Below are 27680 nucleotides of genomic sequence, written 5' to 3' on the forward strand. Positions count from 1 at the left end.
ATCAGTGCATAAACTCTTACCTTTATCGATACTGGGGAAGAACCTAACAGAATCTCTAAATATGTAACTCATAAGGCTTTAAATAAGGTTATTTGAAAAGTATAAATATGCTGGATGTGGTGGCACATGCCTGTAATCCCAGCAGCTCAGAAGGCTGAGGCAAGGGGATCAAAGTTCAAAGCCAGCCTCAGCAACTTAGCGAAGTCCTAAGCAACTCCAGGAGACTCTGTCTCTAAATAAAATATAAGAAAATGCTGTGGATGTGGCTCAGTGGTAAAATGTCCCTGGATTCAATCCCCACTACCCTCCCCACACAAATGGATAATAAAAGCATCTATACTTCATAAGGTAGTTAGGTGTATTAGAACACATAATATATATAAGGAACCCAGGATGGTGGCTGGTACACAGGACATCTTAGAAAATTTTAGTTTCCATTTCTAGGTGACTCTTTTACGCCAGTTACAACAGACTTAGAATTTCCAAGTCTAGTTAAAAAAAAGGAAAATTACTTTTCTTTGAAGGATGAGGGAAACCAAGTGAAAATGCTGAAGAGAACATTGGGCTGAGGACACAAGAGAATTCAATCACTAATTAACCAACTGGCTGACTCTGAATAGCTTGTTTAACCTAAATGTTATCTGAAGTTCAGGTATAAATCTGGAACTACAAATCAGCCTTATAAATACTCAAGTATCTGTGAAAAACTAAAATGTGATAGCTGAAAAATATAAGAAATTATTCCTGATCCAAAAGAGCAGCAGAAATTCAAGTATATGAATTCCTTGTTTTACTAAATATTTGCCAGAAATTATATATTTTCTTATTAATTTCATGTTCATATCAACAAAATATAATCAACAAGATACTCTCTCATTTTATTTTATTTTTTTGTGATGCTGAGGATGGAAACCAGGGCCTCTTGTATATTAGGCAAGTGCTTATCAATGAGATCTACCACCGCACCAAGATTATGATTTTTTGCCATTACTTAAAAAACAAAACCAAAAAAGCCTCACTAATGGATTTAGTCAAGAATGCGAGCATAGTATTATAGAAAATGTAGATTTATTTGTTAAGCTATTACAAAGACAAAACAATTATCATTAGAAGTACTTGGAGGACTTCATTTCAGTTCACTTGTTCTGTTCCAGAAAACTAACCTAAGAGGGTAGAAATTAAATGATATAACCTAAGAGGCTATAACAGGGCAGACTGGTAAAAGAGGTCAGAAGGAGTAGAAGCTAGCCAGAAACACTTGTGTCAGCAGCAGGATCTATAGCTGAGATATTTCCCAAGAGGTTACTACAGAGGTCTGAATTAATTAATTCGGTCCCCAAATCATTAAAAGACTCTTGTCTCTGTGGAGAACAACAAAGGCTGTTCCTTCTGAGATCTTTGCCTTTTCTTCCCACACTCCAAGCTCCTAGGCATCTTTACCACCGGTCTGTTAACATACAGATGATTCATACAGCGATGGCAGGAATTATAGGCCTACTCAAAGGGTACCTAGACACAAAGTTTTAGGGTAAATCATAAACTACAAGTACCCCCTTGGTTGAATTAATTCACCTTTGTTAATAAAGTTCATAGTTCCTTCTGCTGATGACAACCTGCTGTCTCAGTATAGTTTGTCTTGAGAAAGAACTGGTTTAAATGTTGAGTTTTGGAGAAGGAAAGACTTTCATCAACCCCACTCCAAAGTGGAAGAGGCACCAAGTTCTCTCGTACAGTTATAAGCAGAACCTGAAAAACAAAGGTTTACAGTGTTTATAATACAGCTATTATTTACTGAATGCCTTGTGAAGACTAACAGGGGATTTATATATATTATGACTCAGTCTTTGCAACAACCCTGACGTGATTACCACCCCACTTTACAGATGAGGAAATTGATGATTAGACTAGGTGTAAGCCTTGCCCCAAGGCACACAGCCAGTTCATGGTAGAACTGTGATTTCACCATTCATGTGCCTTCTCCTTTATCCCTTCTTAGGCACTGAGAGTCCTAGTTCAAGTATCTAGAAATTATTAATGGTTACATACACTCTCTAATTATTCCTTGTTCAATCTTTAAAGGCACATATAATTTTAAATGATTACAAATTTACAGACATTGTTTGGAATTCAGGTCAATTATGCAGATGGAAAGCCTGAATAAACTTTATGAATAAAATATCTCTTTGCTTCTGAGCAGAGAACATGAAATTAATAGAAAACAAACCATCAGCTTATTAGAAATTCTGTGGCTATTTTATGGTTATTTCACCATTACAAAGAATCCTAAGAATTCTTGCCAGGGATTGCAGTAACATCTCATTTGTGTAACCACTAGTGACAAATCAAATCAGTTTCTCATGATCATTATTAACAGAGTGGTCGATGTTCTCTGAATAATCTATTCTTGAGGAAAAATATGTGAAAAGTCAGAAGACCCAAAATACTGGTTTTCCAGTTTCAATAAAACTGTTATAACAACTATCTCTGAACCGAAAAAAACAATGTTCTAAAAAGAATGTGATGAGACATCAGGAAGGATGACTGAGGTTGATACTAAAAGGTTTCCCATGAAAGAGTTAAGTTATATCTAGAAGCGAGGGATGAAAGCCAGCATTCAGAGTACTAGCAGTGTACACACACACACACACACACTACAGAAGTGGTGCTGCTGATTTTAGACTATCTGGTCACCAGTGATGGAACTAAATGTGAAAATAAGAACTGAGTATTTATGGGAAGAGATATAAGTCACAGAACTCTATGATGTTATTTTCTGATAGTTCTTCTGCTGGGACTGAGAAGAAAGCAGAGATCTAATATCACAATTCATGGTAAGTATGAGAAGCAAAGTTAAATTCACAGTGGCAACAATTTGGAAGGTCTGGAACTTTAAAAGGATGGTCTCCGATATTAAATGGAACAGGGGTACAGGAAATTAAAATTTTAAATAGAGAAAAAGCCAGAACTAAAATTTGTACCAGAAGAAAACAAAATATATAAATCTTGTCATGCTATTAATACATGCTTCAATAAAAGAACCTGGAAAGAAGGGTGTCAAGGACTAGAAGTCAGCCAGTATTTGAGAAGACAATGTTATTACAGGGAAGAGAGAAGGACAACAATATAACAATGTGAAAATTTTGCAGTTTACAAAGGAAGGACTATTAAGGTTATTAGTCCTAGCTTTGTGTGGTATGCACCAGCTACATGATCTTAAATTATTACTAACATACATTTTAAATACTTAGGCTGGAAAAGGACAATATATGTTTCATAGTAACAAAATAGCAAAGAGGGACAAACTTCAGGCAAAACTCATAAATGTGTCACAGGAGAGAAAACTGGCAGAGTTCTTCTGTCAGCCATGAAAAGTAGGCAGGAAATTACTTAGGAAATCATGGCTTTTGGATAACTACGTGGGTTTGTTGTGGTTTGGTAAATCAGCTTTTAATGCTAAGGTGCACTTGGTAAGTGTATAACAGACGTTAAATTGATCATCATCACATTTGTAGACCCCAATTTCTTAGAGAAAAATACATGTAACTTTCAGTAATTTCAGAACTGGGAAACATTTTTCTTAACTGCTAACCTTATACAGTTCTCTTCAATTATAAATATAAAAACTTATCATTTTACATGCTTTTCATGTTCAATGACAAGGAAGAGAATAAACTACTCACATTAAAGCAGCACAAATCATTTTCAGTGATCAACATCTGCATCCTCAAACTGTCCAGCAACTGTTGGTGTGGTATCTACCTCCATGCCATCTGAAAGAAAAAACAAACAAAAAAATTTGTTGAGCTATATTCTATCAAGCACTTCAAATAGGTAGATGCAACATATAATTTCAACCAGAAGGAAGCTGGCGCCCTCTGTTGGTAAGAGTTGCCCCCCCACCCACTTTTTTTGGAAAACTAAAGTATTCAGGAACAGAGAATGGAAAACAAAGGCTGTTGATTTAGGCCAAATTAAAATTAGTCTATATATTTAACATTTACTTTGTAAACACTCAAACTCAACAATGAAAGAGTTTTAGGTAGGACTTTTCTTTTTCACAGTACTAGGGACCAAACCCAGGGCCTATATACATGCTAGGTGAGCATTCTACCACTGAGCTACAGTCCCAGCCCTAGACAGAAATTTTCAAATGCACTAAGTATCAACTGTTCACTCTTCATGGATCTGTGCTATTTACTGTGAGCCTTTTTTTTTTTTTCTAAAGGCATGTGGTCCTATTCTCACAAAACCTAAAATGTTAATTCAGGAGAAAAGACAAAATTGGAGTAAACAGCTTGCTTATTGCCCTGTTTTTCTCATCTCACTAAAAATATAGGAGGGGAAAAGGAAAAAAAGTCCTGTGGACAGATTGTCTACAACTGCTTTCTCTACTTTCTTGCTTCCATTCACCCCTCCACTCTTCAGCCCATCACAAACTTTTTCCAAAAGTCCCTTGGCATCCCACCACATGGATATGCAAATGTCCTGTCATCTCTCCACTTGTCCAGTCTTGCTAAAGAGAACCACTTATCTGCCCAAACCAGAAACTCCTACTTTTTCTCTAATTTCTATTGCTTCTATCTCAAATCTCTTAAATCTGTCAAGTCTCTTGATATTCACTACTTCTACTAAATTTAGGCCACCATCTCTAATTTAATATATAATTTACTAACAAGGCTTCTTGTCTTTCCTCAAGTATATTTCCTCTCTAATTTTCCACATTGCAATTACAGCAATCATCTAGAACACTGATAATCAAATTCTTCAATGGTTTCTCACTGACCTAAAGATAATGTTCAAAAACATCTTTTTGGCCAAGTGTGGTGGTGCATGCCTGTAATCTAAGCAGCTCAGGGGGCTAAGAAGGATGCAGCTCAGGAGGCTAAGCTCAAAGCCTGCCTCAGCAATATGGAGGTGCTAAGCAACTCAGTGAGTCCCTGTCTCTAAATAAAATACAAAATAGGGCTGGGGATGTGACTCAGCAGTCCAATGCCCCTGAGTTCAATCCCTCATACTGCCCCCGGCACCACCAAAAAAAAAAAGAAAACCTCTTTTTGTCAGGCATGGTGGTGAAGCATGCCTGTAATGTGAGTGACTCAGGAGGCTGACATAGGAAGATCACAAGTTCAAGGTCAGCCTAATTTTGCCTATTTCAAAATAAAAATAATGGGGCTGGGGATGTAGCTCATTGGTAGAGACTCCCACAAGGGTTCAATCTCCAGTATCAAAAAGAAAAAACAAAAAACAAAACAAAACAATACCAAAAACAAAAATAACAAACCCAAAACAAACAAACCAAAAACCAAAAACCAATCAATTATCCCTGGGGAACTGAACCCAGGGTCTCAAACACACTAGGTAAGTTCTACCACTGAGCTACATCCCTTGCCCCTGCTTTTCTTAAACATTTAAGGGAGAGTCTTGATAAGTTGCCCAGGCTGGAGTTGAACTTCCAATCCTCCTGCCTCAGCCTCAAGAATATGTGGGCTTATATTATCTGCCCCCGTGCCCAGATTACTGTTCAAATTCTTTAACAAGACTTTCAAATCTAAGACAGTCCAGTTCACTACTCCAACTTCTGTTACTGTAATATCTATCATTCACTTTAAGCACCCCTGGATTCAATCCCCAGTACTGGGGGAGAAAAAAAAAAAAAAAGTTCCAGACATAATGAACTCAATGAGATACAAATGCAAAAGGTCTTTTTTTGAGGTGGGGGAGCTATGCTGGGAGTTGAACCCAGGGCAGACCTCATGCATGCTAGACCAAGTGCTCTACCACCAGCTACATTCCTTAGTAGTCTTTATTTTGAAAGAGACAGTCTTGCTAAGTTGCCCAGGCTGGCCTCAAACTTGCAACTCTCCTGCCTCAGCCTCCTGAATAGCTGAAATTACAGGTATGCACCATCACATTTGGCATGAACCTTTCCACATGACAAAACCCTTGACCTGCCTCTTCTACCAACCTGTGTGCAATCTCCCTTCACCTGGATCACTTTGCTTCATTTTTAGATCCTGGCTTAGATATCATTATTCCATGAGGCTCAACTATCCCAGTTGGTGAAGGGCCCAGCCCCCACGCTCTCACAGCTTCCCAATCATTTCCTGTATCTCACGCTGTATCTCTACATACTATTAACTTACTCTACTCTCCATTAAAAAGTCACTGAAATGAAGATATAAGCTCATTTTCAAGCACTACTGTATTTACTGTACTAGGTACAGTGAATAAATGCCTTTTACAAAACTGAGTACCTAAAACACTGAAATACCATCATTAAACAAGGGTTTAAATGACAAAATCATGTTGGTATTAGGAATTTAGAAGATGGGCAATACTGTAAAATGAAGTTTTAGACACAGACAATTTCAGTGTGTTAATAAAGCTAATGGATTAAAGTTCAAAAATTTTACTTTAACTCAGTTTTTTATGAGCTTAAAATAATGTGCCATACAAAGAATTAAACAAGGAATTTTACAATTAAAAAAATAAAAACTTCAGCAATAAAAGTCTTTTTTCGATGTCTACACCATCTGTTCACCAGCTGGGGCTTAATATGATGAACCAAGTGGAATGTATCACACCTGTAGTCCCAGCTACTCAGGAGGATGACCTGGGAGGATCATTTGAGCCCAAGTGTTTGAGAACAGCATGGTTTAGCTGACATAGTGAGAACCCCATCTCAAAACAAAAAAAGCAGGAGACAAAAGGAATAATGGTGTTAACCCAAACCCCAAACTAAAATATCCCGTAAGTCAGGCATGGTGACACACACACATGTAATCCCAATTATTCCTGTAGTACTCAGGAGGCTGAGATGAGAGGATCACTGGAGCCCATGAAATTGAGACAGGGTGACAGAGGGCCCTTCTCAAAAATAAATTTTAAAAATCCCAGAACTTCAAGAACCCCAGGTCAATATGCTATGTGCATGGAGATACTAATTACTGTATTATGAGAAACTTAAGCATAGCAATAAATGAAAAACTAAGGTAAGCCTCTTTAGAAATATTCTGTAGTCACTACTAAATTAGAGCAAGATCCAAGAAGTGCTTATAACAGTAGTGTATTATTTCTGTGTGATGGTTAATTTTATGTGTCAACTTGGGCATGCTGTGATGTCCAGAGAATTTATCAAATATTATTCTAGATGTTACTGTGGAGGTACTTTTAATTTTTTTGTGTATTTATTAGATTTTTTTTTTTTTTTTTTTTGCGGTGCTAGGGATTGAACCCGGGGCAAGTACTCTACCAACTGAGCTATATCCCCAGCCCTATTAGAGCTTTTTAAATTAAATTTTTATTGGTGCGCCTCATTACACATAACAGTGGGATTCACTGTGATACATTCATATATGCGCACAGCACAATTTGGTCTGTTTATTCCCCTACCTCCCCTTTTCCTCCTTTCCTCCCTCCCCCAATCTCCTTCCACAACTTTACTGGTCTCTCTTCTATTTTCATGAGGTCCCTTTTCTTTCCTTTTTTTCTGTTTAGCTTTCACATGGGAGAGAAAACATATGACTCTTGCATTTCTGAGTCTGGCTTATTTCACTTAGCATGATGCTCTCCAGTTGCATCAATTTTCCTATAAACAACGTTAACTGTGTTCTTCTTTATGGCTGACTAAAACTCTACTGAGTATGTATGTACCAATTTTCTTTATCCATTCATCTGCTGACAGACATCTAGGTTGGTTCCCTAATTTGGCTACTATGAATTGAGCTGCTATGAACACAGATATGCATGTATCACTATATTTATGCTGACTTCAGTTCTTCTGGATAAATACCAAGGAGAAGTATAGCTATGTCACATGATGTTTCCATTCCTGTCTTTGGTATGGATGTACTTTTTAGATGAGACTAACATTTAAATCAGTGAATGAGTAAACCAATTACCCTCCATACTATGGTAAGCTTCATTCAGCCCACTGAAGGCCTAATACAAAAAAATGACTGATCTACCCTAAGCATGAAAAAAATCTGTCAGCAGATCACCTTTGGACTCAAGCTACATCATCAATCAACTCTTCTCTGGGTGTGCAGTCTGCCAGCCTACCTTGCTGATTTTGTACATGCCAGCCTTCACTACATACACATCTATTTATAAATCTTCGTGTGTGTGTGTTTGTGTAAAAACAAGAGTGTGTACGCATACACACAGGAGGACATCCCTCCATTTTATACCTATGAAGAAGTATGCAATTAAATAGCAGATGTTAAATGGTAACACAGCAGATATAATAATAGCAGATTGGTGTAAGATGTAGGGATGTTTCCCCACTATGTGACACATACACATTAGTTTTTCTGGAGCACTGTGACTAACACAAGAGGAAAACTTAGACACAGACATGGACAGAGGAAAGATGATATGAAGACTCAGGGAGAACACAGCCATCCATAGGCCAAAAGAAGAGGTCTGGAAGAGCTCCTTCTCTCACAGTCCTCAGACAACCAACCCTGGGCTTCTCGCCTCTAGAACTATGAGACAATACCTTCTTATTTTTCATATCACTCAAACTATGGTAACTTACTATGACAGCGTAATCAAACTAATATACATTTGCAACAGCAAATAGTAAATATATCTCAATCAGAATTACACTTCTTTTTTTTCTTTCTCCCCCACTCTCATTTCTTCATTGCTTGTGAGCATTTTAAAAATATCTGGGGCTGGGATGTGTCTCAGTGGTAGAGTGCTTGATTAGCATTAAGGCTCCAGGTATAATTCCCAGCACTGGGAGGGTGGGTTGGGTGGGGGTGAGGGGGAACAAACAGAATTTCTATTTTTGTAATCTTGTAATTGAGGGGTATAAAATCGCCAGAAAGCAAACCAACCTCATAAGAATTCCCATTCTATGTAATTGTACATTTGTTTCCTATACTACAGTTAATTTTGAGATTTCTTTGTGTTAGTTTCCCAAATAACGTATGTTTCTCTATAACTTCCCTTACTGCTCAGGTAGCCATTTGTTCACACTGAAGAGAAAGGACACTCACCTTCATAATCTCGTACTGAATCTTCTGTTCGGACCCCAGCCATGTTATACTGGCTGCTCACAGACTGAGAAAGCATTCCTTCTAATCTCTCCAGTGTGGCTTGCCCTTCTGCTGTTAAATGGGATAATCCTTCTTCATAGGTATAAAATGTAGGGATATCACCCTGCCCTTGTTCTAAACAAACAGAAAACTTTTAAGCCATTAAACAACAATTAGAAAAAACAAGATTAATAATTAATACATTTGCTGAAGATAAGGTAGAGTAAAAACAGATTTCCAGAGAAATACCTCCAACATTCACTGATGTGGCCACTGTTGAAGACAAATATAAAGAGAATGTCACTACCCTCTAGCATGAGAAAGGATTTCTAGAGGTAATAAACCAGTAAACAGCAATTCCCAGAGAAAGACATGTCCAGAGACTACAAGGAATAAAAGGGGGTCAGGGAGTCTGATATTATCCCAGGTGGAATTTTATAGGTGAGAGTAAATCAGTTTGATATTACTTTGTATTGAAGATTTTATTCTGATTAAATACATACTTTTTAAAATATTCAGAAATTTTAGAAAATATCAAAAGCATATAAATAAAAACCACTCAAAAATCTCAGAAAGATGAAGACATATTTAGGTAATGAGAAGGAAAATCTCAGAAATGAGTTTAAGGCCAGGAATCCAGTATGTATGGAGGAAAGTGCTGTGCATACCCAGATTAATGTTTCTAAGACCAGTGAGGGAAAATCAGAGAGAATGCACATGCCTCAAACTGAGACTCTACTTTGCTAGTCAATATAATTCTAGACTGGGAAGGCAATGGAAAAATATTCTTGGATAAATGAAGAATAGTTCTGGCAAAGGAAAAATTGACCTTGAGAATGAGCTGTTTGAAGAAATACATTAAATAAGACAGAGATAAATCAGCTTCTGAAGGGATGGAAAGAGGTCTCTTCTCTACTTCAGTTTAAAATGCTCTTCTCATTATCTACCACTTTTCTTTCCTTCCATTTGTCTCTATTTATCCATGTCCTCCCCCAATAACATTTTCACCCTCAAATTTAGAAAGCCCCCAAATTTTCCCAATTCAGTTGTTGAAAGGGCTTAGGCATTAAGTGTGCCACTGTATGGTTTAGTTTTATTTATAACCATTTTATTCTAGCTGCTTATTGGATACAAAAAAGAACTATAATCCCCTACCCTGAGTATAAATAAAAGCTCAAGATGGAACAGTAAAACAAATATTGAAAATACATTTTACTAACCATGTGCCTCCACATCATATTCTTCACCATCATAATCATCTGAGTCTTCATCCTCAGGATCTGGATGCAGAGCCTGGCATTCACACATTGCAGTGAACAGTGCCTCCACTAAACAAGGACATCAATTTATAATTCATATTTTGGGGGATAACATAATATTTTATAATAAAATAACCATCAGTATAAATAAATTTAACAAAAGGTTTACTAGGATAACAGGATTTACAAAACTTTTGAAATTCCAAGTATAGGACTGATCCTGAATAAGTACCTGAGGCAGCAGACAAGTCACAAACTAAGAGTTCATTTCAAGATATTACTAAAATCTCCTAATGGGTGGTTGGATTTTTTGCAAGAAGGGGTCAGAGTCTTTGGTTTGATCAGGATAAATCCCCTCAGTTGATAGGGCACTCTGCAAAGATCTCTCACTCTGGAAATGCTGTGACTACTCTACTATCCAACAGATGAGATTCACAGTAGTATAAATCAATAAAACTAAACAGATTCCTCCTCTCTCAAAACACACCGGGTAACATAGTGTATACAATTCTCTCACTATACTCACAACCTTTTATATTAATAGTACCTTTTCCTGAATGATATTACAGATGCTAAAATGAAGAAAAAACAACAGAATGGAGGTAATGGCGGTAAAGGTGTCAATGGGGGAATGCTTGGTACACAATGGGAAAAGATCAATAGGATAGAACACTCACATGCTGATTTATCACTAGGTACAAATCTAAATTCAGTAATAGGTTCAACATCATCATCACTGTCTTCCTCCTCTTCATCAGCAAGAGATTCTTTTGATTCTTCTAGAAAGGGAATAAAAATAATTTTTTTAATATTACTTATTGACTTTTCAAAAAACTAAGTCAGAGAATTTCCTAAGATACTTTTTGATACATCTGAGTACTGCAATTTATTTTTTTCTTATGGTTATTTTAGAGCTAAAAAAGGTTCTGGTTCTAGGGGTGTAGCTCTGTGCTACAGTGCTTGCCTAGCATGTTCAGGGACCTGGGATAAATCCCTAGCACTGGGGGACCAGGAAGCAGAGGGAGGACTCTCTGAATAGTCTCTGGTTAGTCACATTGTGCTTCACTGAGTTCTAAAGACTTCAGAGCTCCCATGAAGCCATAGTGATTCCACTGTTGTATTACTTTTCACTTGAAAGCAAAGGGTTCAGAAGCAATGTGTAATCCACTGATGTGTTCATCACTAACAACTCACAGATGAGAAAACTAAAGCCCATGAAAGTTAACTGACCCAACAGGATAAATTTAGTCTGAAGACAAGAAAAATCAAACTGTTCAAAGAGAACAAGGGCTGGGGATTTAGCTCAGTAGTACAGCACTGGTTCAGCATTTGGGAGGCCCTGGTTGGGAGAGAGGGAGGGAGAAAGGGGGAGAAAGAGAAAGAGAGAGATGTTGAGAGAAAGAAGTAGTATGTGCTGGTGGAAGTGAAAATTGCTACAACCACATTACACATTTAAGTTTGTACTAATGAAAATATAAAACATAAACTGAATATTCATAAAAGGGAACCTGATCATATATTTTATAGACAACAGTTAAAAAAGGAACAAATGGGATACATATACTTTAACATGAGTACATTTAAAAAATAAAACTGAGAAAGCTTTTTGCAGAATATATAACAAAATTTACATTAAAATTTTAAACAACAAACAATCCTTATATTGCTCTTATGGGGAAACACATTTCAGTAAAATTTAAAAGCACAGACAGAAAGGACACATCAACTTCAAGATACTATTTAACTCTCAATACAGAAGGTAGGGGATCAAATGGGAAGTCCTGCAAAAAAAGGTTTCAACAGTATGATATAGTAATTTTTAAAAGTCTATGGTAATTATGAATATACATTAGAATTTATGCTGGATATTGAGTAATAAAATGTTTATTATTCTCTGTACCTTTCAATATGTTTGAATTTTTTCATAATTAAAAAAATACAGGTCACCAAAATATTTAAGGAGGCCCCCAAAATATTAAAACTCATCAAAATTAGTAATGTTAAAAATAGAAATTAAATTTTGTTATATCAAAGTTACCATTTTAAGAAAATGCTAATTTTCCATGCTGGTGAAGATAAGGTAGAAAGGTACTACCCCTCCTCTTTTTTTTGCAGAGCTGGGGATGGAACCCAGAGCCTCATGCATGCCAGGCAAGCACTCCACCACTGAACCATATCCCCAGTCCAAAAATGTACAATCTTAATGTAGTAATTCTACTTGCAGGGATCAATTATAGGGGCACTTTACACTAAATCCTTTATTTTTATGTCATCTAAGTTCATTATAGATTGGTGAAAAAAATACAGATAAGCAATAAGAAAAAACACAAAGTGGCCAGTATTAGAAGTCTGAAGTGATAGATTTAACAAGATATTTTCTGTTTCTAATGTTATTATATTGTTAAATATAGTGTACGTATCTCCTAGTTGGGCAGTGGCACACGTCTGTAATCCTAGCTACTGTAGGGTTCTGAGGCAGGAGGATTCTAAGTTCTAGGCAAGCCCTAGGCAACTAAGAGATACCCTTAAAAAATAAAAATGGGGTGGGGGTATAGCTCAGTGGTAGGGCACCCCTTGTTCAAGTCCCAGTACCAGGAGGGGGGAAACACACACACACACACACACACACACACACACACACACAACCTACCTCTGTAACAGGTAGAGCAATATAAAAATACTGGAGAACTCTAAATAACTCTATATAGTAGAATAAGTTACTTGGTACTGCCAAACTTTTTCAATACACTTTTAAAAAATAAAATGGTGTCACACTATACTTATTATTCTATAATTGAATGAGTAGTACTTTTTTAAATTATAAAAGTAATATATACTTGTATAAAAATAACTGGAAGAGTCTAAAGGTATTGAAAGAAAAAGTTCATGCCCCTTTTGCTCATCTCCCCAGAAATAACCAATATTAATAATTCTTTTATATCCTCAAGAATCTACCTTAAGGCAAAAAACAAAAAACAGGAAAGTAATATAGCATTTTTACAATTCCAAAACATTACAACCATCACCAACTCATGCTAGGTCACTGCATATAGCATCCAAATTATGTTTCTCTAAACCTTTCTAAATTTTCAACAATGGGAATCAATTTTTAAAGTTATTTTAAAAATAGATTAAAAAAATTCTTTACAATAAGCTGATGGAGAGTTTGTGTCCCAGGAAGAACAACTTTCTAGAAAGTTGGAAAAGTTTTTACACATTTTTCTAAGAAAGGATTAATCATAGTCTCATCAATTTCAAGCAAATAATCACATAGAGAACAATTTTTTGGTTTTTTGGTACCAGGGATTAAACCCAGGAGCACTTAACCACTGAGACACATTCCCAGCCCTTTTTATATTTGTTTTAGAGACAAGGGCCTCGCTGAGTTGCTTAGGGCCTCAGTCACTAAGTTACTCACAATTCTCCTGCCTCAGCCTCCCAAAGAGCACAAGTTTAAAATACCTACCTAAAACCTACTGAACGTTTGGGATTTCAAGCGTTTGCTTTGTTTGTGGGTGGTAAGGTGGGTAGTAGGGAACAAACTCAAGGCCTCATGCATGCTAGGCAGCCTCTCTATCACTGAGCCACATTCCTAGCCCATTTTATCTTTGTATTTTGAGGGAGGGTCTTGCTAAGTCACCCAGGCTGGCCTGGAACTTGAGATCCTCCTGCCTCAGTCTCCTGAGTAGCTGGGATTATAGGCATGCTCCACCACAACCAGCTAAGCATTTGCATTTTGGGGGGGGGGGGGTGCTGAGGATCGAACCCAAGGCCTTGTGCTTACAAGGCAAGCACTCTACCAACTGAGCTAACTCCCCAGCCCCAAGCATTTGAATTTTTAACAAGACCCCAGGTATATCTAATATGTAGCCAGGTTTCAGAATAAAAGACTAGTACAATCCTCTTTTTAAAAGATTTTTTTAGTTGTAGATGAACACAATCTCTTTATTTTTATTTATGTGGTGCCGAGGGTCAAACCCAGTGCCCCACACGTGCAAGGCAAGCACTCTACCATTGAGTCACAACCCCAATCCTAGTACAATCCTCTTAATTTTTTGGATGAAATATAGGCTCAGAGAAAATGACTTGCCTAGCAAGTTAATCACATAGTTTCCTTATTTAGTATTCTTTATCCCTTTAGCCAGTATTTGCCTGAACTGCACCTCTCTAGTCTTTTTACTGACAAGCACCTTCACCCAATGCCAATGCCTGACACTAGGGGCATTTTACACTGGCATTTGTTTTGTTTTTGGTGCTGGGGATTGAACCTAGGGCCTTATGTATGTTAAGCACACATTCTGTTACTGAGTTATATCCCCTGCACTAACACATCAGCATCTGGAATTGACGGACGCGAGTACCTCTAAGGCTTTGCATTTCTATGCATGACTAAACACATGGTTCTCTTAACACTACAGTTTGATCTTGAATGTCACTCAAAGGCCCACATGGTAAAGGTTTGGTTACCAGTCTAGGAAGCTATTTAGGAGGTGGTGGAACCTGTAGGGTAAGGGGCCTGGTAGAAAGAAGTTAGGTCATTGGGGGCATGCCCTCAAAGGGGATTCTGGGACCCCAGTCCCTCCTCTCTTTTTCTTTGCTTCTTGTCTGCTATGAAGTGAACAAGCCTCTTCTACCATGCACTCCTACCATGATGTATTGTGTCAGCACAGGCCCAAAGCAAGAGGATCAAGTGACCATGGACTGAAATCTCTGTAACAGTGACCCAAAATAAACTTTTCCCTTTTTAAGGTGATCACCTCAGGTATCTTATCACAGTAACAAAAAAGCTAACAGTTATAAAATCACAGCTGCATTTACTTAGTGAGTGAACTTTGTACCTAGGACCTCATTAGTCTTCCTACACCTCAAGTTCAACAGCCTTTTACTTTTCTTTATCCTCTTTTTCAATCTTAACTAGATTTTTTAAAATCTGTCTTTGACGTCTTCCTAATGGCAAGAATTTAAAATCTTGTAACAAAGATATTTTCAGATGGTTGAATCAGTCTTTAGTACTTAATGAGTTAGGGCTTGCCAAAGCCCTAAAAATTAATGAGTGTCAAAACTAAAATAAATGATCACATTATATCTGGAAGCATATAAAAACCCCAAAGGAGCAATACTTAAAGGTAAACTCTTGAGATTTTCTGTTATATATTCAATTAAAGAAAAGTAAACCTGTAATTTTAGAAGAAAACAACTTCACTATACTTTTTTATTTTTGTACTGGGGATTAACCCAGAAGCTCTTTACCACTGAGCTACATCTACAGTCCTTTTTACTCTTCATTTTGAGGCAGGGTCTTGGAAGTCACTTAAGGCCTTGCTAAATTGCTGAGGCTGACTTCGAACTTGCAATTCTCCTACTTCAGCCTCCGGAGCCAATGGGATTACAGGTATGCACCACCATGCCTTATTTCACTATACTTTTATGAATCTTTTTAATTATTTCTAACAGCAAATCTTGGAAATTTTGTAACCCAGGGCTTCTCAACCTTGGCACTACTGACATTTGGACTGGATAACTCCTTGTTGTGAGGGGTTGCCCTATGCACTGTAGAATGTTTAGCAGGATCCTCGGCATCTAAGGATCCTCTCCCCTCTCCAACCAAAAATGTCATCACCAATGTGGGGGAACAGAGGGGTTGATTTGAGAGGCATGAAAATCCTCCCCATCTACCTGCTGAGAACTATTGTAACAAAATAAAAAGAGTTCTACACTAAATTCTTAGAAACACAGAATATACTAATACAAGCCTTTAAAGAGTGCCTTTACAAAGACAAAGATAATAAAGAATTAAACTCAAGAGAAATACATATCGATAATAATAAAAACTTCTACATGCAAATAAAAAAAGGCAGCTACACAAAATAAATGTCCATTATCATCAGAAATTCAAGTGTCTACATTATTTTACTGTGCTCAAATTATGTTTAATAAATACCAAATGTGGGTCAATGACTTGAACATTACATGGATTTTTATCAAAGACTGCTTTCAAGATGGGCATGGTGGTTGTGTGGCTATAGTCCGAGCTACTTGAGAGGCTGAGGCAGGAGGATGGCTTGAGCCCAGAGCTCAAGAGTTAGGGACAAACCTTGGCAACATCAACCACTAAAGACTATTTTTGAAATACACTTTACTGCCAAAAGAAGCACTAGATTAAATTACACCATACATACCTCCAAATTTGGCATTCACCATAACATACAAATGCTCTCGAGGATAGGCATTTAGGTCCCTGGACACCGCATGTAAACTAATGGTGGGGTATTCCAGTGAGAATCCTAATCCAGAACCATCTAGCCAAGACAGGCGGCTGAAAAACATGTTTTAAACAGATTATTTTTAGAAACTGAATCCCAAAGTTTATAAAGGTTAGACCTACATACCTTCATGCACGTGAATAAATTCAAATTCACTTTTTAAGAAATATCCCTACAATAAGAAAATTTAGCAGCAGGAACTGAATTGTCTTTAAGATCAAGACCAAATCTGTTATACCTTCTTTTCTACCAGCTATAAATTAAAATAGATTGAAATGTAATTTTTTTTTTTAAGTCATGTGTAACTTATTCTTATTTGGAATGTCTTCAGGTACCTTCTTCCCTTTTGCAAATTTTCTCATCTGGTTAAGTCCCCAGCAATTCCAAGAGGTTGCCTTTCAATTACCATAGTCTATAATGATCTCTTCTGTTTCTAAACTCCACTTATGCTCAGTAATATACAATTAGCACTTAACTCTGTGGAAATGAATCTTACATAAAACCTACTAATTGATAGCACAACCTAACTTGTCACATTCCTTCAACATTCTTTGAAAACATTAGCATAGTGCTCAGCAGGTAAGCATGCAAAGAATATTTGGTAATCACCAATTTCCCCATTAACCTTACACTAAATGATATATATTAGAAATGGCTGTATGTCGCCGCCGGCAACAACAGTCGCGCAGATATTGTTACCGCCTGCAGCAACAATTGCGTGGATATTTATCGGAGGTGGACTAGAAACGAACTACTTCTATCTTTCTTTTTAGTGGGCTGCTTTCTCGCTTGTTCCCTAGCTTATAGAAGAAGTTTTAGAGAAAGACAGGCTTTGAGAGGAGAGAGAGAGAAAGGCTTTGCATAAGAGAGAGTCTTTGCTTAAGAGAGAATCTTTGCTCATCGGAGAGGCTAGCTTATCAGAGATCTATATCTTTTTAGAGTTCTGCTGCTTCTTCTTAAAGGTGCATCCTACATCTGTGTCCTAAAGGGTGCGTGCTAGAAGTGCGTGCTGAAGGCACGTCTATGGTGCATCCCGCATACTGCGATCTGTGATCTGCCATCTGCCATCTGCCTTCTGCGATCTACCAGAGGTGCTGCTTATATGATGGTGCTTCCTATACGTATGTGTCTTATATACCTAAGGCAGCCAATCAGCTTAGGATTAAGTAGCATGGTTGGAGCATGCGCTAAGGCACTAATTAAGGATGAGGAACATCTGTTGACCACTAGCGCAGAGGAGACATTAACTAATTAGGCAAAGGTAGATCACGCCGTGTTAACATTAATTATGCGCCACCTTTTAGCTCAACGCCAGCCGCCATCTTAGGGTTACCCAAACATGTCTTCTGCAGCTATAATCACAATCACAAGAAATAAACTTTATTAAGATTTTCCCTTATTCCCAGCTTGAGGAAAAAGCTATAAATAAGTTAGGTCTAGTTTTCCCTCAAAAGTGGTCAAATGCAAATATTTTATTGATATGACAAAGGACACATATCACCAAAATCAGTATGTTGAGTTTTGAATAGGTATTGCCTAATTTTTTGGTAAAACTACCCATTTGGGACTATATTACTTAGCAGAAATTAGCAAAAAGATCCCAAAGAAAGCACAAAAACTGTTAAGTAATAAAAGTTCATGTAGTATAATAGTTATCTAGGGCTGGAAGGAAATAAAGAATGACACCTAAGGAACCTTCCTAGAATATCTTAGAAATATTCTAAAATCAATTGCGGTAATAATTGCCAAGTCAGTAAATAGAATAAAAACCACTGAACTGTACTCTTTAAATGGGCAAATTGTGCTATGTGAATTACCTCAACAAAGAGTTTAAAAAAGAAGTTTAGGGGTTGGGGGGTATGGCTCATTATGTGTGAGGACCTGGGTTAAACCCCACCACTAAAAAATGAACAAATAAAGAAGTTAATTCAACAATACTTCTATATCATTCTACTTTGTATACAATTTTAACAAGCCTGGGCATCTAATATCTAACCAATCGAAAACAAAAGCACAATAGGAGAATCCAGGACTCCCTGGGACAAGAACAAGGACACTGTGGTAGTCTGAATTGTTCACATTCAGTGCGAAGAGGGGGCTGAATTTTATACTTAAGTCCATCTAAGAACAGCATAAAAAGTATATCACATATGATCTTCAGTTACCAAAAGCATTATCAAAAGCAAATAAAAGGGCTGGGGTTGTGGCTCAGCAGTAGAGCGCTTGCCTAGCATGTGTGAGGCACTGGGCTCGATTCTCAGCACTGCATACAAATAAATAAAATAAAGGTCCATTGACAACTAAAAAAATATTTTAAATGCAGAGCTGGACGGGGTAAGTTACTTCTATATCCCAGCTACTTGGGAGACTGAAGCAGGAGGTTCACAAATTCAAAGTCTGCCTGGGTAATTTTGTGAGATCTGGTCCCAAAACAAACAAACAAACAAAAAAAACAGGGCTGGGGTTGTAGATCAGTGGTAGAGCACATACCTAGCATGTGCAAGGCCCCAAACCCACCCCACCACCGAAGAAAAACAAAGGTACACTATGAAGACTGTAATAATTAACTTTAATTAACTGTTTAATTCTACAAATATACTGAAGCCAATTTAATTTTTTTGTTTGTTTGTTTTTGGGTACTGGGGACTGAACCCAGAGGTGCTTTACCACTGAGTTACATTTCTGGCCCTTTTTATTTTTCATCTTGAGACAGGGTTTCACTAAATTGCTTAGGGCTTCACTATATTGCTGAGGCTGACCTTGAACTGTGATCCTCCTGCCTCTACCTACTGATTAACTGTATCTTTTTTTAAAAAAGCCATTGCCTAGTGAGCCAGCACACATCTGTAATCCCAGCTGCTTAGAAGGTTGAAGCAGGAGGATCACAAGTTAAAAGTCAGCCTCAGTAAGTTAGTGAGGTTCTAAGCAACTCAGCAAATCCCTGTCTCTAAATAAAATACAAAAAAAGGGGCTAGGGATATGGCTCAGTGGTTGACTGCCCCTGGATTCAATCCACAGTGAAAAAAAAAAAAAAAAAAAGAAAGCAAGCAAGCCAGAATCCTTTGGAAAGATTCCCATCTAATAATCTAATAGGCTTATTTAAAAAGAAAACAGAAAAGGAAAAGCTGGGTAACTTAAAACTAACATACTTTAGAGAGCACCAAGTGATTAAAAACTCCAGAAATTATTTTCCAGAATAACTCATCTTTAGTGGTTCAAAAAAACAGGTTTCATTACGGAATTAGATTGTGTGCTTTATGTGCCTTTTCCTGTTTGTTTCTTCCTTCTTAATGTGGAAATAAATGAGTGTTCATAGATCACAAATTGCCCTACTAAAATCATACTATCTTAAAACAAACTGCCCTTTTCTTACCTCAAAAGTCTTCTGGCATGATCATAATTTAAAAAGGAACATTCCATACCTAAATGTCCAAAATAATTCCAAACATTCAAAGACTCAAAACTTTTTTTAAATGTTTGAAATCTAAATATAGAATCAGTGCCTATCAAATTATGGCCTTTAGCTTAAAAGCCATAATAATTGCTATGTAGTTGCTCACTGCTGACAAGACTGCTGCCTTACCACACCATTTCCAATAGAGCTTTCACAGCAATACATGGAAATGGATTCAGCACCCTAGGACAGAGGCAAATTCCACTTAAAAGTCACATTTCCTGATCATTAAGTTCAGATTTTTTAGGTTCTTTTCATGTACTTTAGTAGAAGAAAAGCCCTCCCGAACCAAAATATATAATTAACGATATCCAGTTATAAAAAACCATGAGTCACAAAAAAGAAAATCAAGAATTAGCCAGTAAACATGGAGAGAATTATTTTTTCTTTTTCTTTCTTTCTTTCTTTCTTTTTTTTTCAGTGCTTGGAAGGAAACCCAGGACCTCGCCTATTCTAAGCAAGGGCTCATCCCTGGTACTTTTTTTTAAACTTTAAGACAGGGTTCTCAATAAGTTGACCAGGCTGGCCTCAAACTAGCAATCTTGCCTCAGTCTCCTGAGTAGCTGGGATTTCAGAAATGTTTTTGCTAAATTCATGCTTTTGCACAAGTATGATCAGTGCCCTTTATTCCTGGCATGGGGTAAAAAAACATGACTGGGGAGTAAGAGAGATCTTGAACTTGTGTTGGTATAATTATTTGGTTTAAAATTAATTCTGGAATGAGATGCAAAAAGGCATTTTTTTCTAAGTTTAAGTTACTTATTTGTATTTTATCTTACCTGTTCTAAATGGCCTTATTTGAATTATCTATGCCTCTATATCTTGCTTTAGATAAAAAGTCAAGCTTCTTATAAAAGGAGCTCTGAAAATAAGACTGCAAAATCTACTTCTTTAAATACATACCTGAGAAGCTATTTACTAAAGTAAAATCTGACACTATTCCTCTTTGTCCTAAAGTAGTTTCCACAAAGCCTAAGGGTTATAATATATACCACACTCATAAACATGGCTCTTTCCTGCTTCAGCTTTATTGAAGTACTGCTAGACTGAGTACATATGTATATGGTACATGTGTGTCTATGTAAAATACAGACATACATATTCTGGTACTCAGAATGTTTTTTACCCTTGCATCTAGGTATCCTGTTTATTCTAATTAGAACATTTTCCCATTCACCTGGCTGTTAGCTATCATTTGTCACATTCTTCAGGAAGACTTTCCAGGATGTTAAAAATCATCATGACTTGGAATGCTAGGTGGGTAAGAACAAAAAGGGAGGTGAAACGAGGAGGTGAGACTAACAATGAGTGAAGAGATATCCAGATATCCAAGTGTTGGTTTAATTATAATTCTTTATGAATAAAGAAAATGTGGTATATATACACAATGGAGTGTTATTCAGTCACAAAGAAGAATGAAATTATGTCATCTGCAGGAAAAAGGATGAAACTTTGAGAACATTAGGTTAAGCAAAATAAGCCAAACTCAAAGTCAAGGGCCATGTGTTTTCTCTCCTATGTGGAAGCTGGAGAGGAAAAAGAAAGGGGGCGGGATCATGTAAACTGAAAGACATCAGTAAAGAGACCAGGGGAGAGAGGAGGAAAGGGAAGGGGAAAATACTGGAGAATACCGACCAATTATATTACTATATTGTGTGCATGTACAAATATATATCAACAAATCCCACAATTATGCAAAAATATACAACTAAAAATATGATAAAAATGAATCTCAAAAATTAAATTCTTTATATATATATATATAACCTGTAAATCATTTTTGAACACAATACAAAAATATTTTCTTAAAAAAATGAGATTTGTTAGTGAAAACTGAAATAAACCAGAAACTTAAAAAAAAAAATAGACAAAAACTTAAAAGTATTTAATACTTCCTGAGTGTGACACCGGGTTGTGATTGCCCTTGCGCTTCAGAAATTTATGTTAAAGTAATTTACAGATGAGGTAAAAAACATGCCTGTAATTCTCCAACAGCTCAAGAACAAAAGCTATATGGCAAAATGTTAACAATTAATGAATTTTTATGAGGTATTAATAACATTTGCAGGTTTTCTTTAAGTTTAAAACTTTCAAAATGCAAAAACAAGTACAGTATCTTCCCAAAAAGAAATTCTTAAAAGAAGAACCAAAGTATGGAGATGCAATAAAAAAAACATTCTGTATAAGGGTTAGGAATATATCTGTGCTCCATTCTCCACTGTTTAAAAGACACTGCTGCCCCCAAGATCACCAGAGTTTCTTGTCAATACCCGAGAGATACTTTCTAGATTTTATCTGAGTGCCTTTACTCTTCTTTTTTCTTCTTCTATGACCCACCTCTTCATGAAGTTGTATCTCTAGGGTTGTATCCATCCTGTTCCCTTATGAGTTAATCAACTCCCATGAGTATATGTTAATACTTACTATAATGATTTCCAAACCTTTAATACTCTCCCCTAAGAGAGACACTTATGTGTTGAACGATTCCACACATTTCCAGACCAAACTCATGACCTGCCCCTCATCCCCAATTTGCTTTTATTCCTAGTCATACTTCCTATCTCAGTGACTAGCTAAAAGCCTAAAGTTTGCCCAGTGTCTAAATTTCCCTCTGAATCAGGGGTCTTTACAATTTTTATGCCCGTACTCTAGTAGACAGAATTCTGGCTCCTGAGACATTCATTTCTTGGTGTCAGGCCTGTAAATACGTTTCAAATGACAGAAGGGAGTTTGGGAATGCAATTAAAGTTACTAATCAATTGACAATACAATAGGGAGATTATCCTGTATTACCTGGGTGGGTCCAATGTAATTACATGAGCTCTTAAAAGCACAGAATTCTCTGGGTATGGAAGGAAGTGATGTAGCAAAAGGGGAAAACAGTATGAAGGACAAGGATTTATATGTCATTGTTAGCTTGGAAGATGAAGGACACACATATCAAGTAAACATGGACTTCAAATGCAATACTTAAGACACGTCTGTGAAATTCCAAAGGGCTTCAGGTGTACAAATAAAAGAGAAATTCCTTCCAGAACCCAAAACGAAAGTCAGGTGCCTCTGGATATAATCCCGGCATGCGTGGGGTTGAGGATGTTCCTCTTCCCACCCACACCTAGAAAAGAAAATCTATATTCCTTAACCAACTTTCGAAATCTCCTACAATCTGCTCTGAGCCTATATATCATGTGTAGGGTAACATCTTTCTCATAAGTTCTTTCGCAAAGAGAGAAACACCGAAAGTCTAACTCAGGATTCGGAAACTCAAAATCTTAACCATGAATTAATGGCAATGCACGCTCCAGATCTTCAGTAGACAGGCGGGTAAAAAGCACAAACCATGAGAAACTCCATCTGGAGAATGGAGAAAGAAAGGATCCAGGGAAGGGCGCGGTGGAATAATAGAGTCTTCCTGGAAACACACAGCACGCGCTCTGCTCCCGGCAGCACCGAGGTCGCGTCTCGCCTCGCTCCTCTGCATCGCCTGTGCCAGCTTGGAAGGCGGTGCGCAAGAGGCCATCGCTGGTGAAAAGGGATCCTACCTCTCCGCGATGTAAAGAGTGCCGGTACCGAGGCCTTTCCCATTTAGCACAGCCTCTGTATCTGGTTGCTGTTGCCGAAGCCCCTCATCCTGCCCCGGCGGCGGGAAACTCTTTAGGAAGCTCATTGTACCGGGCAGCATCGAAACAGGTTCGCAGGAAGCTGAGATACAGCAAACCCCGCTCGCTGTAGCACGCCCCGGAAGCGGTGGCAAGTACTCCGGAAGAACAACTTAGTCTGCACGGGAATTTGAGCGCTATCGATCATAGAGATGAGACGCTCTAGGAAAAGGACTCGGAGCTTTTTGACGCCGGGATTTGTCACGTGACACTACTCCCACCCTCCCTCTCCCTTTCTGAGGTCCTAGGCTTGGAATAATTGAACTTTCTCTGGCACATCCTACTTCAAGGTCGTCACAGCAGCCCTGTGAGAGACGAAGCACAAGGAATATTATTATGCCTTTTTCTACAAAAGCGGAAACGGGCCTGAGACGTGAAGTCCCCTCCCGAGGATGCACAGGAAATAGACACCACAATCATCTAGAGGTCAGAAATCTAGCTGGGTTCACGACTCTTCTCACCTGCTCCCGCCTCACCGAACCTGTTCACATGTCAGGTTTACACAGCCACGCACCAGACATCAGTCTAGGTCCTGACATCGCCCTAGCGCAAGAGCCACCTATCCCCACCTGTCAGTCGGGCACCATCACGAAGAGGTAATTAACGCGGGGCTGAGAGCTGCCAAGGCAGTAAGGAAGATGGGGTGCTGAAGGGAAAAGAATCCACCAGATCTGGAACTCTTAATTTACTTTTTCGTTAGATCCTTACCAGAAAAGTAACGAGCAGCGAAAAATAGTTGTAATAGTAACTAAAGTTGACGGAGTGCTATATGCCACACACTGCTAGGCAGGTTACTCGCATTATTTCTTCATTCTTAATGACAAATTTATGAAGGGATTTTTCTATTATTGACCCAGTTTTACAGATGAGACGTGAGGGATTAAATTCAAGAGCAAGAGTTAGTAAGAGACCTGGTGGAATTCAAACAAGTCCTCTAGGTTCCACTTTTCTTGCCTGTCAAATTTGGATGATGACACCTATGCGGTAAGAATGTTCAACCTGGAAGACGGGACACGTAGGGTAGTTTTATTTGTATCTTTGCAAGAGTTTAGCGGAATGTAGAATTTTAAACTGGATTAGTTTGTTGGTAGCAAGACTGGGAGCCGGGCACACTAAACAGAAAGAGGCATCTTTGCCCTAGTATAGACAACACTGGCAGTAAGGATTCCAGAGCTATCTAAAGGCAGAGCTATCTGAATTTGGAGATAGATTGAGGGGAAGATGGTTGTGAAGGTGAAGATCAGGATGGATGAAGAAGAGAAAAATGTAACAGATTATCTCTAAATTTCCAGTTTAAGAATATGAGTGGATGCTGACTCAATTCTCCAAGGAAACTCTAGGAGGAAGAGGCTTTGAAAATAGCTTATAAATCTAATTTGAGAAGTGACCAGATTGAGATTTCACATAGGACATTTATTTGTGACTGGCTGTTTGGTTGCATAACAAGTGCTTTACTCAGAAAAGGAATTCCCTATATAATACAAGGAAAAAAATGACTGAAACAAGCATAATAGTATCATATCAACTTGACCTAGTTTTCATAGTGTCATTTTATATAAGTGACTGCCCGGATCTTGGTTATGAAAAGGAACTTTCCAATTTTTCCCAGGGATAAAACATAGGGCTTTGAGCTAGGCAAGTGCTCTACCACTGAGCTTATCCCAAGCCAGGAGAAAGGGCCCTTCATGCACCATTACAGTGCCAGGTTCAGAGGAGGCTTTTAAGCAAATACATGTAAAAGCAAACTGAAGCATATCACCAATAATTGGAAGAGGGAAAATTGTACTTTCTGCCTTTTATGTAAATTCCTGTGAATAACATAAGCAGTAGGCAGTTAACACATTATTCTTATATTTATGCAGTGTTTTGCTTTTTAAATGAAGGCTCTTCTCACCCATTAGCTCCTTTGAACTTATATAGTAATTTCGTGGGGTAGTCAGGTTAGCTGTAATATGCACACTTAACAGGTAAAACTGAAGATCAGAGAAATCAAGTGATGTGCTGAAGAATACTAGTACCCTGCCAGTAATTATTCCTGCCTTTTTATTCCAAGTCCAGTATTTTCACTGTAAACCACCACCTCTTGAACTAGTTGGCAGAGGGTTATAAAGATTCCCAACTTTTAGTAGTAAGAATTGTGTCCAGTAAATCCATTATTATTAGATCAGAATTATTAGAACTTTGATACAAGTTCTAATGAGGTTCTGTCATCATTAATCAGGTTCTTAAAACTTTTTGGCTCCAAATGGAAGAATATAAGCTATTTAGTTGTGTGAGGTCATAGTGCAATTACTGGTATTCCACTTGCAAGTAATGATGTCAGAGAGCAGACAAAATAGACATTCAACGGAAAAATGTGAAACTATTGCCAAGCAAAGGGAAGAATAGCCATCCATGTTGTAAATTTCAGCTTTCTGTAACAGTTGTTCCTAATGATAGAGTTCAGTTATTATTGGCGAGAAGCCTGCTGGTTTCCTGGAGTTTCTCTTAGGAATTTATGACATTTCTGTGAGACTCTTTGAATACAGTTTAATATTTCTAGTCTGTTTGTTTTAAAGACTGGAAGCCAAGCAAGAAATAATTGGGAAAGAGATTGAATCAGTTATGGTATCAAACATTTTTTTCCTTGATGGGGAGAGCTTTCTATGGAGAGCGTCAGTGCAGAAGAATGAAAATCCAAGACAGAGATAATTGAGATGTGAAAGACTCAAAGAAGGGAAGAGGAAAGCTATCAGATCAAGGTAACAGGCAAAGGGGTTGTTGCAAAAAGTGTCTCCTCCTTGGAGACTGGCAAGGTATGATGGGTGCTTGATATGTGGATAAAGTGACTCTGAAACAGGCAAGAGACACAATAAGTGACCAGTGGTCTATACCATGAACTAGTAGGTTCCTAGTTAACTTTTCCTTTGGGATGTGACTATGTGTGCCAAACTAATGTTGCATATACCAGCTCACATCCTCTTAAGAGTGTTCTTTCTCTTTGATTTTCATTTAGACTTCTGTGACCTGAAAAGAGCTCATGTATTCATTGAAGAATCAAAAAAATGACCTTAACATTCATCTCATCCAGAAGGGTGCCAAATTTAATTTCAGTAGGATATTCTCATTATTTCTTATAATTCCACCACTACTAAGTGATCACCATTTAGTACACCAATTCTTAGTTTTTAAAAGAACTCTTGTATATCTTCTGTTCTCATAATCTAAGAGCTGTGAGTTGGCACAGCTAGGCTCCATTCCCAGCTCAAAAGACTCCTTTGAATGCTCTTGAGTCTGCCATGGCACTGTCACCTTTGACTTCCAACATAATATGTCACCTCTACTTGACATATTTTTAAGTGAAAATTTCAAGTAAATCATTGAGAAGCATTATAACTGGCCATACTCTTGCCAGTACAGATCAGCTTTCACGCCATTAAGTGAAATTCTGATTCAGAAGCTTTTTACTTAAATCGTCAGTCAATATTTTCAATCAAAATTGCAAACAGTGATCACATCTGCTAGTTCGTTGGTAAACAAATGACTTCAATTTGAGTTTTGCATTCCAAGAGTAAGAGAAAGCCATCAGATCAAAATTCACAAATGAGAATCATTCTCAAGGTTGGAAGGACTATTAAAGTCATCTGATCTGATCCCTCTTTGAATGTATTAATCTATTATATTCCTGCCAAATAGTAGTCAAGTCAGCCTATACTTAAAAAGTATACTCCAAAAGTTTTTTTATTAAAAGAGAACTAAATTGCCCCCACTCTTCCACAAATGAACTGCCCAGCTGCTGTACTCTAGTCAACTTCCTTACTCCCACTGCAAACAAGTTCATGAACTCTTTAACAAGTTCATTTAACTCTTTAGAGGCTAAGATAGAAACCAGTAGTTTTCTAGTATCTGTATTTACCTACTTGAAAAATAGCCTTAAAAATATTTTGGAGAAGCTGATGAACTTTCAAATTTACTTTCTAGATAATGAAAGAATGATCTATTATGGGTGACAAAAACATTTT

General features: G+C 37.6%; 1 protein-coding gene across 1 annotated transcript; it reads right to left on the minus strand.

The window, feature by feature from the left end:
- Positions 1–1049: 1049 nt before the first annotated feature.
- On the minus strand, positions 1050–23755 carry Clns1a (chloride nucleotide-sensitive channel 1A). Its single transcript, XM_047519573.1, has 7 exons — positions 23563–23755; positions 16483–16619; positions 10981–11082; positions 10265–10372; positions 9006–9179; positions 3681–3770; positions 1050–1746 (listed from the first exon to the last, which is right to left on the minus strand). The coding sequence occupies exons 1-6, from the start codon at positions 23700–23702 to the stop codon at positions 3703–3705; spliced, it is 729 nt and encodes a 242-aa protein (XP_047375529.1). The 5' UTR covers positions 23703–23755; the 3' UTR covers positions 1050–1746; positions 3681–3702.
- Positions 23756–27680: the final 3925 nt, after the last annotated feature.

The sequence above is a fragment of the Sciurus carolinensis genome, chromosome 11, assembly GCF_902686445.1.
Source record: "Sciurus carolinensis chromosome 11, mSciCar1.2, whole genome shotgun sequence".
Classification (NCBI taxonomy): Eukaryota; Metazoa; Chordata; class Mammalia; order Rodentia; family Sciuridae; genus Sciurus; species Sciurus carolinensis.